Here is a 17704-nt window from a genome sequence, read left to right on the forward strand (position 1 = left end):
TTAGCCGCACTTTGAACGTCGGAGTTAATCAAGCAGCAAATGGCAAAGTATAATTGAGGGCAAATACAGATCCGCTTCTGTTTTTATTAATTAGAATAAACATATTCATGATGATGCACTGCACCCTTCCATGCAAACATATGCTGAACTACAAGTATAATAAATGTTTTTTGTGCAGTTATGATTTGATGGCTGATTTTCCCAAATTAAATGTGCACTGGGAGCCACTAAGGCCAAGGAGAAATCAAATTTAGACTCATCTTCTACAGACACATAGGACCGCTCACTAGCTGGTTTAGCTGCCACCCCCTCCACTGTCAGAGGCTGAATCTCGTACTGTAGGCAGGACAAGCAGCTGCAGGATTCACATTGTGACCCCAAATGCACTGGCCTGGGTAAACACAAGGCAGGCAGGACAAACAGCTGCAGGATTCCCATATAGCCCCCCCCCTGGAATAAAGGGGGTTAACTTAAAGCACATTATCTTCTTGACATCTCAGACTGACCCCCAAACGTGCTTCTCTCGTAATCCCTGCAAGCTCTTAGCTACATATTTGGAATACTTGTCCTTACAAAATCATTGTACAACGTAGTTATTGCTGGATTTATTGATGGTAGTACTTGTATTTAGGGACAGTCAGCTTTTTACCCCGCTGTTAATGAAGTCATCCTAACTGTGTTCCTGCTATGGCTTCCTGCATGCCCAGTTCCATGTGTTCCTATGTACTAAGTCAGGATGCAATCATTTCCTGATACCCTGCACTATGACCAACTCAGAATGTGTTGCTGTTGCTGATTCAGGGATATGTTTGTACGGCAGAACTTTGATAACGCTCAGGTTTCCCCACTCCTTTCCTTACAAGGTCATTAGTGAAGAAACTGATCTAAGGAATTAAACTTATCCACAATCTACAAAGCTGGCCAGTCACCTGACACCTCCCCCATCCAAATCCACCTACTAGGCCAGTGATCCACCACCAGTGGCTCAGGAGCCATATGTTGCTCACCAACCCACTGGATGTTGCTCCCAGTGGCCTCAAAGCAGGTGCTTATTGTTGAATTCCTGGCTTGAAGGCGAGGTTTAGTTGCATAAAAACCATGAGTACTGCTAAACAGAGCTTCCGGTAGGCTGCCAGGCCACATAGGGACTACAAATAGCCAATCACAGCCCATATGTGGCACCCCCAGGTTCTTTTTAAATGCTTGTGTTGCTCTCCAACACTTTTACATCTTCTGAGGGTAAAGAAGGTTGGGGTCCCCCACCCTAGGGTGTATGCATATGAGATGCCAAGCCTGCAAGCTACTCATTAATCATGAAACCTCCCTCCTAACATATACAGTGAGTCCCAGACTCAACCCTGTGTATTACCTGACAAAATACCCAGCAGCAGGGAGGGATGGTGGAATGCTTAAAGGAAAACTATACCCCCAAACAATGTAAGTCACTATAAAAATATATTGCATAAACCACCTCATATGTAAAACCCTGCTTCATCTAAATGAACCATTTTCATCAAAATATACTTTTTTAGTAGTGCTTGTTATTGGGTAATCCTAAATAGAATATTGCCATTTTAAGAATTAAGGGCCGCCCCCTGGGATCATAGGATTCACAGTGCACACAAACAAGCCAAGGCACACATACATGCTAGGCCCCATCAGCCAATTAATGGGCAGAGTTCTGCCTTTTGCTTCCACACTACTTCCTGTTACAGTTAGAGCTGCATTATTTCCTGTCAGCTGATCTCTGAGGGAGCACACAGCCCATCACTAAATGGCGGCTCAAGGGAAAGATGTAAAAGGGCAATATTTACTGATATATATATTCCAGTTTGGCGAGATTCTTTAATAGGTCACTTAAAATAATATAAACTATCTGTTGGATAAGTATTCATTCTGGGGGTATAGTTTTCCTTAAATGAAAAAAACACCAACAAGTCCTACTCCCCTATTATGTCCATACAGCCACTAGAGATTCAAAATAAGAGAAAGGGGAAGGGAAGGAAAAATCTACTTCCTAGTCCTGTCATTCCTATAATTCCCTATTATGCGCTGTACATCACTGTGACACATTAGGGGTCATTTACACACACGCCCACAGTAAGGGTGCTCCAAAATGGAGGTAATGGAGAGCGCTTATTGAAGCAATTCATACTTCATACTGCATCTAATCATGTTTCTGCACTTCCCACGTGGTTGCCAATACATGTGCACCTTGAGCCTGGTGGTACTTATAGGGTTCACACTGGGGGTTGTGCTAATAGGCACACCAGACTTATGCTCAGTTTACCATTCAATGTGCACTGCAACTCTGAACATCCTACATGCAACTTGCATCAGATTTGCATGGAAAGAGAATTGAAAGTGTGTGTTGTCTGATGCACTGTGTGCAATTAAGAGGAAAATGAAGCACTGTGGGTAAAACAACTGGCAAATCGCTTCTGAAGTTGCACACTGCAGGATGTAAATGACCCTTTTTATGTCCCTCCAGATCAACACTGCTACAAACTGTAAGAAGGGGCTCAACCTGATGGACCCCTTAGTGCTCCTGAGGTTCCATCTGGGGTCTGAGTAAATGACCCCTATGGAGTTTAAAGAAAACCCTGTTCAAACATGTGGTTATATATTTCTTGTAATGCAACACACATCTGAGCCTGTGGCCAGTGGTATACTGTAAGTGATATTAATAGCAAAGCCTCAGATTCCCATCGCTGTTGCTCTACAGAAGATGCTACTTCGTTGGATAATGTTTATACTAATTGGGCTTTTCCTTTGGAGAGCCGTGCAGCTGCAGCTGGCATCCGCTGCATGAGAAAATACTTTCTACCAATCCTGTTCTGAGAAGGTTCAATAGAGCCTAAAAACAACTGACTGCCTATCTACAGTTTTATTTTATTTCCACCCCCTCCATCCTTCTGCTTACACCATTTGTCAAGGCGACACGATCTCCCTCTCCTTTCTCAATAGCTTGCAACGCGTTAGGGACACGGCTGGATGCGCGGGAGTTAAACATCAATTTTTATCAGAGTGAATTGACTCTCCGAAGGGAAAAGAATTCATATCGACATTCTCTATCAAGCAGTCACCGTTTCCTCTTCCAGTTCCTGTGCAGCTGCAGTGAAAAGGCAAAACATTCAATGGTGGGAAGTACTGAGGCAGTGTCATGAAATCTGGGCGGTGGGAGGCTTTTAAATGGGATATTGACAAACCTATGGCAGGATAGAATGAATGTATCCGAGCCATACAGTATGGGGCCACAGAACACCATGGCAAGATGATTCCCTAGAGTAACGCAAAACATCACTACGCGCTCGCCAGTCATGTGACTCTCCAAACTGATTCACACAAATCATTCAGATCTATAAGAAAATATAAAACATGCCAAATCAATATCCTACATCTTGAACATGTCAGAAGGCTCCAATCCATGCACATGATTATTATATTGATTGTTATATTGTCATTTACAGTTTTATATATTGCCTTGCACAGCAAAGCAATTTTAGCATGTATATATATTTAAAGGAAAACTATACCCCCAGAATGAATACTTAACTAGAAAATAGTTTATATTATGTGAAGTAACTGTCTGCCTGTTCATCTAGTTTGCCTAGATATCATTTGAGTTGGCTTGAAAATTTTGTTGAAACCACATTGGGCAGTGGTCGTCATCATCCAACGGGTCTGCAAAGGCACCTGATGTGCAATCATTCATCCAAAGGCCAAACGAGCACTCCAATATGGTCTACCACTTCAGTGGCCACACCAAGCAAAGATCCTCTTGAGAAGATATAAAGGGAATGTATCCAAAAGCTTGTGCCTTTGTTTGTGCATTTCAATAAATATTGTAGGGGGATATCACACAAATCAGTTCTGATTTGGGGCTTGGATCAGCCTAGGGTTGTAAGCCAGTAAGTGGTGTGCTAAAGAGTGTTTGCATATGGCCAACTTTAAAACATTCACAGTTAGACCAAAGTGAGTGGCCTATCAAAGCATCTACAATTTACATCTGAACACAGAGGCAGCTGCCAAATCAAACAGGAATGAAAATGAAGAAAACACTAATATATCTAGCTGGTTACCATAATAACTAAATTATGGAAGACTGACTAAATTGTCCGACATTCATACAATTTGGCAACTACTAATAGTCTTGTAGAAACTTCATCACCAGTGATTGAAACTGAGAACATCTGGTGGTTTGTCTGGAGGCCAGCAGCCATGGGTAAGTGCTACCAGTGAGACTCAAAGGGAAAACCACAGGCAGCATTTTCAAAGCGGTACTTGCTAGTCACTCAGAAAGTGATACAGATATGACGTTGATATGCCCACCTAAGGTTGGCGATATAGGACTAATTTGATCATTTAGCCCTTGCGCCAAACAATCAAATTACAACAAGGGGAATAGGACCCATCAGAGCAGGCCACATCAATTAGCCAATGCGATCCCTGATCCCACAGGAAAATCAAACGTATCCGATTGACATCTGGCCAATTCTAGTCCAGATATCAGTTGGGTAAGCTCATCGGGGGGTCCCATACATGGACAGATAAGCTTCCATAACAGTCTGAAGGACCTGATTCAGAAGCTTAAATCTGCCCATGTATGGCCACCATTACTGGAACTTGATATATCAGAAGTCTTCTTGGTGCAAGCTGATAGAAAGGTCACAGACTTATGAAAGCATGGTCTGACCTGACACTATGTGGATAACCAACCCTAACTGGCTTTCAGCCCATGCACCCCATGCACCACTTTGGGCCCCCTCAGGGGCCAGCCCAAAAGTCTGAGAACCACTGAATGCAGGTCATAATGGATAATCTAGGGGCCTATTTCCCTTTTATTTGTGACTGACAGCAAATCTACAGCTGAACTACAACTGCTGCTCAATCACAGGAGCAGCTATATAGACACACGTTCTTATGCCCTATCATAAGTAAGCCTATTTCTATACATATATAAACACAAATAGCCAGGTTCCCAATCAATAGGGGCAGATGAGTTGATGGAACGGTCAGAGCATGCAGCGTCAGTAATAGAGACTATAATTCTGCAGGACACAATAAAGACCTCTAAAAACCTAAACATGTGTAGCACATGGAGAGTTTCCAGCTGAGATTCCTATTAACCCTTTCTATATATGAACAACTGAGTGAAATTCACACCTTATGTCCCCTTAAATATCATGTCATAGCAGTCTGCTGAGAGTCCTTCAAGGATCTTTCTCTTACAGAACAAGACATTAGCAGCCAGTAATGGCTCTCCGGTGATTCCATACAGATGCTTCGGTAATGGCCCACCAACTCTAAAATAACCAGGCACGGGGTATTTGAGCACTCTCTTGCTTTGCAAAAAATTTTGATGTAAAACATTTCAAGGAAAGTTAACCAGAAGTCAAAATATTTATTTCTAATATTTAAATGACTTTTTTTTGAAGTTTGAATCTTTTGAAGTTATATGTAGGAGTGAAGGGTTTGAAGGCTGCATTTTGTGTGAAGCTTCTCCCAAAGGACAGTTTTTGTTCAGGCAAGACATGAAACACTTTGCTTTCAGCGCATTTCTGTAAAAATATAACAAGATAAGCTAAAAATGGCTTCATCTTGTTATAATGCCAGCTTTTCATCTGAAGAGACGTGAAACTGCGACCCACACGGTGATTTGGATTCCAGCAGACCGAGCTAGTTTCTGTATTTGTAAATATGTTAACTGGTACATTTCCATCATTTTTAAAGAAAGACTTAACAAGTGTTTGAACCAATCATGGTCATGGTTTGAAAGCAAACATCTGATTGATTTATTCCTTCACCTTTTAGAACTTCTAAGAGGCGCTTAAGAGGTGACATGATAACTATGTATTAATATATAAGGGGATCATATAATAACCTAATGCTTTATTTACCAGTAGGGCCGTCCAACGGACACGAGGGCACTCACTCCGTTTAGAAGAAGGGAGGTTCCATGTAAATATTTGGAAAGGATTTTTTACAGTGAGAGCTGTGAAGTTGTGGAACTCCCTCCCAGAATCAGTACTGGCTGATACATTATATAACTTTAAGCAGGGCAAGTGAGGGAATACAGGGTTATGGGAGATAGCTCTTAGTACAAGTGAGGGAATACAGGGTTATGGGAGATAGCTCTTAGTACAAGTGAGGGAATACAGGGGTAGGGGAGATAGCTCTCAGTACAAGTGAGGGAATACAGGGGTATGGGAGATAGCTCTCAGTACAAGTGAGGGAATACAGGGGTAGGGGGGATAGCTCTCAGTACAAGTGAGGGAATACAGGGGTAGGGGAGATAGCTCTCAGTACAAGTGAGGGAATACAGGGGTATGGGAGATAGCTCTCAGTACAAGTGAGGGAATACAGGGGTAGGGGAGATAGCTCTCAGTACAAGTGAGGGAATACAGGGGTAGGGGAGATAGCTCTCAGTACAAGTGAGGGAATACAGGGGTAGGGGAGATAGCTCTCAGTACAAGTGAGGGAATACAGGGGTAGGGGAGATAGCTCTCAGTACAAGTGAGGGAATACAGGGGTAGGGGAGATAGCTCTCAGTACAAGTGAGGGAATACAGGGGTAGGGGAGATAGCTCTCAGTACAAGTGAGGGAATACAGGGGTATGGGGGATAGCTCTCAGTACAAGTGAGGGAATACAGGGGTATGGGAGATAGCTCTCAGTACAAGTGAGGGAATACAGGGTTATGGGAGATAGCTCTTAGTACAAGTTGATCCAGGGACTGGTCCGATTGCCATCTTGGAGTCAGGAAGGAATTTTTTCCCCTCTGCGACAAATTAGAGAGGCTTCAGATGGGTTTTTTTGCCTTCCTCTGGATCAACTAGCAGTTAGGTAGGTTATATATAGGCACTACAGTTTAACGTGATGGACATACGTCTTTTTTCAACCTAACTTACTATGTTACTATATTTTGTGGCCAGAGGACCAGTGGTCTAAATTAGCCTGATTTGGTCAGCCTAGACCCGCTTGTTTGGTTAGCTGACCACCCAAGCAGATGTTTAAGTGCCTTACCGACTTAAGGCAACATATCAGTATGGTCATATACCACTGCAGAAAAATGAGGCTGCCCCTTGGCGGTGGCAGGGTATATATATAGAGAGAGAGAGAGAGTTGCCTACAGAGGACCTTTGTCAAGACACAAGATGTCACACTTGGGGGGACTGTTTGTGATGTCTTGATAAAGGTCCTCTGTGTAGGACTGAAATGTCGACTTACACCATTAAATTTCTGCACATAATTTAAGTTCCATGAGTGCTCTGTCTTCTACATGCTGATATATATATATATTTCTTATATCAATGGAAGGTAAAGAAAGCTAAAACCATTAAAGTGATAACAGAAATAATATTTTGGTACAACAGCTATTAGGGTTATTATAAGGGGTGCAGTTGCAGGAGGCCCCTAAATCACCAAGGGTTACACAAGTGTAGTCAGACCCAGAGGGAAATGTAGATTTCTCATGGAGGTCCTGCTCCTTTAGGACTGGATTTCCCCTAAGAAAGGAACTGCAGCCTCATGAAACATTATGGCTGGGTGTTTAATATCAGCAAAGGGTTCTATTCTGCTTTGTCTACCAATGGTTGTTAAAAGGTTTGATGTTGTCCCCAGAAGGATAGCCATCAGACTCTGCAAAGCACTTTGCACCCACATAATCAGAAGGGTAATACTGGCAGTGAGGACAGCTGCACAGCAGTGCTGCCAAGCAGTTATAGCCATTATGCTAATGGCACCATTCTGCAGCTAATGTGCTTTCTATGAAATACCGCTAATCTCATAGTTGCTTTAATAACCCTCAATTCATTATAAAACCAACCTTTATTTTACTGGGAGGAAAAGGGAAAATCTGTGCATTATGTATGGCAGTTGATTAGAACTGCGCAAACCAATTACTAATCAAATCTCACATTGTTCACATTAACGTTATTTCCTACTATGTTCCATAGAAGAAAAAAAAAACAGCCTACGTGTGGCCGGCCCATGTTGCACAATATAAACAACAGTAACAGTGGGCCTTGGCAACGATAGCAGATCAGTGACTTTTTTAGTGCCTCGTGTTTCCTTTGATGGCCATATCTACTGCAGGCATAAGATTCAGCCTTTATTCTACGGATCCTTAGAAGCAGCCCTTTTCATCCGGGCCTGATATTGATACAACAAACACAGATATTTACTAAACTAAAGAGGTACAGAAGAGCCTTGCCATCTTCCATAAGAACCTTCTAGCATGTGTATCAGTGCTTGAGAAACTGTGACCAACTATAACCAAGCCTATGATGCAAGAAGCTTTGGGTAATACAAGAAAAAAATGTTTATTGGGCAAAGGGAACAAGCGCATTGCAGAGGTAGCAGAAGACTTTGCTTTGTATTCATGCCTCTCAAAAGCCAAATGTCAAAACAAATATAACTAATATTATATCTATATCTCATAGTTGAAGCAAGGTAGCATAGCAAACAGATTTACACAAAGCAAAGACAGAAAACAGTCATCAATATATCATATAACACTTAATTTGCAGGCTGTAATTGTTACTAATATACAATTCCACAAATCCACTGGCTATGCCCTAGAACCATTCCGTCACTAACGACACCCACACCCAAGTACCAAACTTTCTCTTCAGTTTTGTAAATGAACTTGGTTATGGTAATGCTCATTGTCACTCAACATTACAGCAGCTTGCAGGACATATATACAAAACAATCTGACAGGCGAATTGCAGTTTGTAGTACACACATTACCTTAGTTCCTGGTTTTGGCCTCCTCCTAACCAAACAGTAGTCTCTCCACTGACCGTGACTGCAGCGCAACTACGGCACAATGTGTTTCCAGCAGCAGTGGGTTTAAGCGAGTTCTTACTGCTGAGAGATGCTTTATGGCTCCTAAAAACACACATTACTGCCACTTCTGCTTTCTTACATTAGGCAAAAAGGCCCCTTTTAACCATTGAAAGACCAGTAAGCAAAGAAGACAAACCAAAAATTAAATCTTTCTAAAAAGAGGTAAAGCCCAATTGCAGTGGCTGGAGGTGGGTGGGTGCCACACTTGTAATAGACACCTTAAACTGCTGATATGTGTATGCTGTAGTTAATTGCACATCCAACATATATTGTAAGCGAAAGAAAGGGAATGTTATGCATGTATTTACATCTGTTTTATAGTTATATATAATGGTATTTCTCTAACGGCTTTGCAACATTAATCACTGTCACTAAATTTGCTCCTTAGGGGATGTGTCCATGGCTGTTCCTGTAGACTTCCATATGTTACAATGCATAGCAGCACAAGTGTTCCCTGATCTTATTCTGCCCTGTGGGTCTGTATGGACATGAACCCTCAACACAGAATAACCGAATCAACACCAATTATTTTTCCGGTGCTCATCACTGGCTGTCCTCTCATTGCCATGGGGCTCGGACAGTTCAATTCTCCTCTATATTCCTGTTTTTGTCTAAAGTTAAACATTAGGATGAGACACAGACATTCATAGTTAAAGGGCAACAAAAGCCCTGCTAAAGCCTTGTGCCTGTTGCAAGGAGCTGATATTTACTTCCCCTTGTACACCAGCTCTCTGCCATAGCAAATGACACTGACCTGTACTCCCTGCTTCAAAGAAGTCTCAGCATGCAAATGGAGAGAACTAGCACCTTGGTGGGGCCCATGGACAGGTCTGAAGCCCTGTCTGTATGTGCACTTGCATTTAAAATACATTTCTTTGTGCACATAAGGGACCTCTATATAAGGAATGCCTTTAGCAAATGCTGACTGTGGCTGCACACAAAACCAAGGTTTTTCTTGTTCAGACGTTTGCTTCCCCATTTGAACGCTTATTTCCTTCTTTCTTTTTAAGCAGGGTTTCTTGACCAGTATTCTCAGGGGGCCCAAATTAAACTAGAGGGTCAGCTTTGCAACCCAAACATTAGATCATAGCGTCATAAGTACACTTATTAATTAGTATTCTCTGTTGTAGAAAGAAATTACACATAGTTAAAACGGAACATGAAAATCCAGCCTAAACAGCTTGGAGAACCAATTTTGGGCATTGAATACAACATAACTGCAGAATTTTTATAGACAGACAGACAGACAGACAAACAGCAAATAGATCAATACATAGAAAGACAGATAGAAAGGCAGGCGATGATAGATAGATAGACAGACAGACAGGAAGCAGATAGATAGACAGACAGACATCAGATACCTAGACAGATAGGTTTGTAGATTGTAAGCTCTTTTGGGCAGGGCTCTCTTCACCTCTTGTATCGGTTATTGATTGCTTTATATGTTACTCTGTATGTCCAATGTAACCCACCTATTGTACAGCGCTGCGGGATATGTTGGTGCTTTATAAATAAAAAAAGGCAGGCAGACAGATAGATATTCATACAGACAGACGGACAGTAGTTAGATCAATAGATAGATAGACAGACAGGTAGCAGATAGATGGATAGATAGATAGACACATAGACAGACAGACAGACAGCAGATAGATCAATAGATAGATATACAGACAATAGAGAGATAGATGATATATAGATAGATAGATAGATAGATAGATAGATAGATAGATAGATGATAGATAGATAGATGATAGATAGATTGATTGATAGATTGATAGATAAATAGACAGACAGGCAATAGATAGATAGATAGATAGATAGATGATTGATAGATTAATAGACAGGCAGTAGATAGATAGATAGATAGATAGATAGATAGATAGATAGATAGATAGATAGATGATAGATAAGATAAATTGATAGATAAATAGACAGACAGTTGATAGATAGATAGATAGATAGATAGATAGATAGATAGATAGATAGATAGATAGATGATAGATAGATAGATAGATAGATAGATAGATAGATAGATAGAATTGATTGTTATGCTACTCCTCTGGGTATGCTTTACAAATATGTAACAGTTTGTATGAATGAACATATGTCCCTAGCACATGCTGCCAGCAGGGAGCTGTAGTTCACCCTTACAGCTGCATTACAGGAATGTGTGCCTGTGGGAGGACAGCACATCTGTGCTTTATATACAGCAGCGGCCCATCCAACTGCTCACTTATATAGTGATGTACAAATGCTCAGAGAGGCACCCGTAGCCAGAGACTTGTCTTGATACGGCACAGAATCATTATGTTCTATGGGTGGGTGGGGCTGTGGCACACACCTCATACCCCCTACCCACAGCTTTGGTGTGTCTGGCCATGCCCAACCATGCTCGTTACGCCCGTGGTCACACTATGTCCTTCATCGTGCTCTGCCCACACCTGTCTCTGAAGATTTAGGTGCTTTCTCAAAAAATGTTATATATGTGCCACTGGCCTTAGGGTGCTTAATGCCTAACCCTTAAAGTTACAACACACCTCAAGCAGTATCCCACAATGCAACAGAATTTAGTCTTGCTTGTTCCTTATACAGGGCATAATTTTATTGTACAGGTTATAGGGAAGCCTGGGAGTCTGTTCTATGATTAGTACAAAGGAATACCTATAGTTACATAGTTTTATTGTATCTCGCTGTACAGGTTATAAGAAAGCCGGGGAGGCTGTTCCTGCAGAACTGAGCTTAGTACAAAGGAATACCTATTGTTACATAATTTTATTGTATCTCTCTGTACAGGTTATAAGAAAGCCTGGGAGGCTGTTCCTGCAGAACTGAGCTTAGTACAAAGGAATACCTATGGTTACATAGTGTTATTTTATTTTTATCTCACTGTACAGGTTATAAGAAAGCCTGGGAGGCTGTTCCTGCATAACTGTGCTTAGTACAAAGGAAATCTATGGTTACATAGTGTTACTGTATCTCTCTGTACAGGTTATAAGAAAGCCTGGGAGGGTGTTCTTGCAGAACTGTGCTTAGTACAAAGGAATACCTATGGTTACATAGTTTTATTGTATCTCACTGTACAGAGGTTATAAGAAAGCCTGGGAGGGTGTTCCTGCAGAACTGTGCTTAGTACAAAGGAATACCTATGGTTACATAGTGTTACTGTATCTCTCTGTACAGGTTATAAGAAAGCCTGGGAGGGTGTTCCTGCAGAACTGTGCTTAGTACAAAGGAATACCTATGGTTACATTGTTTTATTGTATCTCACTGTACAGAGGTTATAAGAAAGCCTGGGAGGGTGTTCCTGCAGAACTGTGCTTAGTACAAAGGAATACCTATGGTTACATAGTGTTACTGTGTCTTACTGTACAGGCTATAAGAAAGCCTGGGAGGCTGTTCCTGCAGAATTGTGCGCAGTACAAAGGCATACCTACATATTTTTTATGGTATCCCTCTGTACATGCTGCCAGAATACAATGCATGCTACTTCTTTTATTATCCTTGTTTTTTTTTTTTTTTATTTCTGTTCAGGTGGTCTGACATTCTCATTTTTGAGAGAGAATAGTTGCCGGGGATATTATGGGAAGCTTTATATTTTGTGTGGTCAGCTGACATCACAATTGCAAGCACAGTATTAAAAAGGCTGGATCACTAAGGAACCCCCATAGCAACCAATCACTAATTAGCTCTAATTGATCTTCTACAGAAGGACTAGAGATAAGCTAAATTGTGATTGACATCAATGAGAAGCTGTTATGGGGTGCTGGGATGAAACCTTTGCTCCAGTTTTGCCCATCCCTTATTAAGTGATACTGACATGAAAAAAATACTTTTCAAATTATGAATGTACATAAAAAGTTACCTATAGGTCATGTTAATCATTTTTCGCTGATAAGGCTGCTTTTGTGAGTAATTGTTACCTGAAGTTCCTGAACCTGACTGTCCCTTCTCAGCCTGTCAGTTATAGCCTCTAATGCTAACGGCCTCCTGCTGCACAAATATGGCCGCCCCCTCATAGAGGAACATGGGGGATCAGATAGGTAATGTAAAAGCATCAGGCAAATAGTTAAATGGCAAAACTATAAAGCTCATGCAAAGACAATGTTATCATATATTTAAAAAAGAATTTAGTTTTAGGCGTCAGTATCACTTTAGAAACACATAAAAATGGCGATGTAGACAAATAAGGAGGGCTACACCTGCTGGGGAACCCCGAGCCGAGGTCACTTATTTGAGCACTTTAATGACATTGGCAATAAATATTTCAATAGCCACAAGCTGAGTGCAAAGTCAAGTTAAACGCTTGGAGCCAGGGGTCCGACTCTCATTGATTTCACACAACGCAAGAAAAAGGAACTGAGAATGTGAGAAAATGCCTGTTTTTGCTTATTTTCACTGCTGTAAATCAACGGAGCCAGTCATGTGACATAAACGAGCTCGTTAGGGATTATCTGAAGTGAGGAAATCCCAGGGCTTTTAATTGCTGGTGGCAGGTTATGGCACCCAGTACATGATATACATTTCACTGATGTGTGAGATTAAGCGGCACTGTCAGTCAGAGAAGGGAAAGGACACTAAAGGGGAAGTTAATCGGTAAATGTAATCTCAGAATCAATCTAAGAAGCTTTTCCCTGTGAGAATGATTAAACTCACAGGTCTGGTCTCACAGGTCTGGCCCTTTTCAGATGGGCAGTTAATTAAAGGGGTTGTTCACCTTTAAAATAACTTTTAGTCTGACGTAGGCAATGATATTTTGAGACAATTTGCAATTGGTGTTCATTTTTTATTATTTGTGGTTTTTTAGTTATTTAGCTTTTTATTAAGCAGCTCTCCAGTTTTGAATTTCAGCATCTATCTGGTTGCTAGGGTCTTGTTACCAGGCAGCGGTTTAAATGACCAAAATATAAATAGGAGAGAGCCTTAATAGAAAGCTAAGCAATAAAAAGTAACAATAACAATAAAATTGTAGCCTTGCAGAGCAAGAGGTTTTTAGATGCCGGGGTCAGTGACCCCCCCATTTATAAAGCTGGAAAAATGCAGAAGAGGAAGGCAAATTATTAAAAAACTATAATGAATCAATAATGAAGACCAATTGCAAAGTTGCTAGGAATAGGATATTCTATAACATATTAAAAGTAACTGAGTAACTTTTTTTCTTACTACCTTCTGATTAGCTACTACGGCACAACCCCCACCAACTGCACAGCAGCGTTCATGCCAAACAGGAGAGAAATGGATTAAAGTTGTAAATGATTTGGGCAAACTGGATTTATGAGCTTCATTGTAAACTAGTTATTATTCCCGAAGCACTGATTGGTTACCCATCACTCTAGCCCTGCCAATGGCTACACACGATCCTAACCCTGTCCTTATTAGAGGCAGTCACTACACTTACACATAATATACCCACTAGTGATGCATGACCAACAAAAAGTTAACCCCTCTCAATCCTAACCCACCCACTTCCAACCAAAACCCACCTGACCCGGTGCACCATCCTTACTTTTATACTGCCCAACCCACCCTTCCCTGACATCACTCGAGGGGTGAGCATAAGTATATACATAAGTGATGGCTGTCAGGAAGGGGGAATCAGTGCGACCCACTGGAAAATCATTGTGCCCCTCCAAAATAAAATCCACAAGTACTGCACACATATATATATATATATATATATATAGATATAGATAGATAGATAGATAGATAGATAAGAAATATCCTTATAACCTGTGCTTCAACTCATTGAAACTTGTATATTATAACAAACACTGGACCCCTGTTTTAAAATACGTGCAGTATATCTTTAAAGTATACAACAGTGAGTACATTATTCTCTTTATAACATACAGATTGGGGGTACATTATCCTAGCTGCAGTAACATGTATCAAAAGAGACCCCTTTCCCCCATGAAAGCACCCCTTTACCAGAATCAGGGTGGGGGATTCACAAACCTGGAGTAACTAAAAGAAACAAATCAACAATAAGCTTTGAATGCTTAGCTGCAGCGAAACTAATAAAAGCAGCATTTTGATTGGCTGTTATGGATTACTACTGCCCTTTAGATTACTTTGTACTGTACTTCTAAATTAGCTTTGGTGCCATCACCCTGATACAAATTTAACCTCTGCATTTCCCCGGTTTAAATGTAAACTTCACTGTGGGCAGGACCTGGATCACCCTCAAACAAGCCATGTGCTTTGCATTCCCAAGAATAAGCCCCCAGCCAATCACAATCAGCATTTCCTTCAATAATGACCGAGCTCTGCCTGCGCCTGAGAGTGTACAAAGGGGTGAAGGTATCCGAGTTGTAATATCTCATGCACATGACAAACGAATAATTAAATTTTAAGGACCCGCCAGTGGAAGCCGAGGCCCCCGTATCCGTTCAATTATTAATTAGCCAATATGAGAAATAAAAAGCCATTATGCTGCTGTATAATAAACAATAGAAATGTAGGCAGCCCCTTTGCATAACGAATGTAGCGCCTCATTCCGCAGCCATATAATCATTTATTAGGAGAGATGGGAATAAACGGCGATAGGCTTTTTGCGCTGCCGGCTCTGCTTGGGAATTTTTACGACCCTGCAGTGGCGACAGAATGAATGGTTATTCCCTCCTACACACACAGCCCCACTGCTGCAAGGATCCCTTCAGTTTTGCCTGCTGCTATTCCTAACTGACTCCTAACTGAAGCAATACAGCACCTCAGCATAGGAGTCAGGTAAGGAGAAGTCCATATTCACCTTTGTCCTTAAATGGACCATAAAGTTAGCTGGAATGCCCCCGCCAAACCAATCACAAGCAACAAAGGTTGGAAGGGAAGTACATACCATTATCTGCTACACTCGATAGGCCAATTTGTGGCAAGCTACTCTAAGGCACCAGAAAGGTGCATACAGAGAAGAGATATTTAACCAAATGCCCTGCAAGTGCCACTGAACTACACGGAACTGTAGTCCTATAACTGCTCAAGGGCCACAAATCCTTCATTTACATACATAACGCAACCCTGAAGTGTATATTTAGCTGCGGACCCCACTACATCCAAAAGCAAAGGTACTGATCATCGGTATTGGGGAACCTCCATATGAGTTGTCTGGACGATTAAATCCGGGTTGAAAATGGCCCTACAGGTGACTGCTCATTGGCCCAAACAGGTTCATCATCCATCTTGCATTTTCATGTAATATGATGGATAAACATGTGCGCTGATTGGCTGTACTAGTGGAATCCATGTTTAATTCCAATTTTCCTTTCCCATAGCATGGATAGATCATAGAGATAGATGATGATAGATGGATAGATACTTCTGCAAGTGTTCTCCTAGCATTCCCTATATATATATATATATATATACACAGTGATTAATGGGTTGATGATGGGCAGAGATCTGGCAAAATAATGCCACTGCCCCATAGCTGAACAGGGTCCACTTGGCAGACACTATAAACCGTATTCTTCCAAGAAGAAAAACTGGGATATTCATGACAATGGGTCCCTGCTTGCTCTTTGTGTAAGTAAGGGTAAGTAAGGGTAAAGGGTAGGTAAGAGTAAAGGGTAAGTAATGTTAAAGGGTAAGTAACGGTAAAGGGTAAGTAAGGGTAAAGGGTAAGTAAGGCCCAGGCAAAAGAGGAGTTTACAAAGCTGCTCTACATGTTTCCATGTACAGCATCCCTATGCAGGCAGTTATGCCCCACTGATCTACATCCTGGATCAGCAAACGCACACAGGTCTCATTGCGCAGGTCATGTGAGCAGCCGGCCAGAGACCTCACGGTGTGTTGTAGTTAAACAACATCTGTAGGGGCCACAGGATGTCACACAGATATATATACATAAATACGCACAAACTTTATAAGATGTGGGGGGCAAACCTGTTCCCTGGAATGCACAAGTGCATTAACCACACATGATTTATTTAAAGGGGGATCGTTTTTGGCACCTTGAGCTGCAGAAGAACAGCTTCTACTCAGTTCTTCTACTTACACACCCCCTATCCTTACCTACCCAGGGATACCCAACTAAACTGGCCTATGGAGTGCTGCAAAGTCACATATCTGTGTGTATGGAGGTGCTACCCAGAGCTGGCCGACTGAGTGCAGCAGTTATACAGTGCCCACTGCTGGGTGAAGGTGCCAATGCAGCAGGCGTGTGTCCGGGGGTGCTTGCGGCTCAGTCAATCCCAGTGGGGGCACATAAGGGGGGCAAAGGCTGCTGCATGGGGCTTACCTGTGGGCACCGGAGTGCGCTGCGGTCTCGGCAGGTATCACACTGGCGCTACTCGGGCGCATCCCCTTGGGCCAGCGCTGCGCTCCTGTGCTACCCAGACAGTGCGCCTCATTTCCTCAGCGATATTCCTGCTCCCCCAGCCCAACGGAGCGCCCCATGTGCTCAGGCACCTCTCAGCAATCACAGCCTTCCCGTCCGCTAGTTGCCAATGGCCACACGGGGTGCCAGCCCATCCAGCGCAATGTGTATGCGCTCCCCGCTCGGCTCAGCGCAGGATGCTCAGCGATGTGTCACACACAGGAGCGGGGGGTGTGTATGGAACTGCGGCCCGTCATCTTCCCCTCACACCCAGTCTATCCCAGCGCTGGAACTAGGCCACGCCCCTGGCCGCCGATTGGCTCGCAAATACTACAGCACTGTTTGAGCTGCAGCATGAAGCCTGAACTGTCAGCAAGCCCCGCCCACCCGTCTAGCCCCACTGCCTGCCCTTTAGCAGAGACCTTGCCCTCTCCCTCAGCAGCGACTCTCCCATTGTAACTGGGGGGGAGATAGAGATCCGACTCCCTGCATACTGGGATCGATAGTCATAGGCTTCCTGTGCAGTTCCCCTTAGCTTCATATTA

At 42.3% G+C, this 17704-nt stretch overlaps 1 protein-coding gene across 1 annotated transcript in view; it reads right to left on the reverse strand.

Annotated features, from left to right (window-relative positions):
• ptpre (protein tyrosine phosphatase, receptor type E) overlaps positions 1 to 17422 on the reverse strand; it is a 111892-nt gene extending 94470 nt beyond the window's left edge. The window contains exon 1 of the mRNA XM_004912717.4: positions 17082 to 17422. Coding sequence (XP_004912774.1) covers positions 17082 to 17143 — 62 coding nt within the window. The 5' untranslated portion in view covers positions 17144 to 17422. The remainder of the gene's footprint in view (positions 1 to 17081) is intronic.
• Positions 17423 to 17704: the final 282 nt, after the last annotated feature.

This window comes from Xenopus tropicalis, chromosome 7 (assembly GCF_000004195.4).
Source record: "Xenopus tropicalis strain Nigerian chromosome 7, UCB_Xtro_10.0, whole genome shotgun sequence".
Lineage (NCBI taxonomy): Eukaryota > Metazoa > Chordata > Amphibia > Anura > Pipidae > Xenopus > Xenopus tropicalis.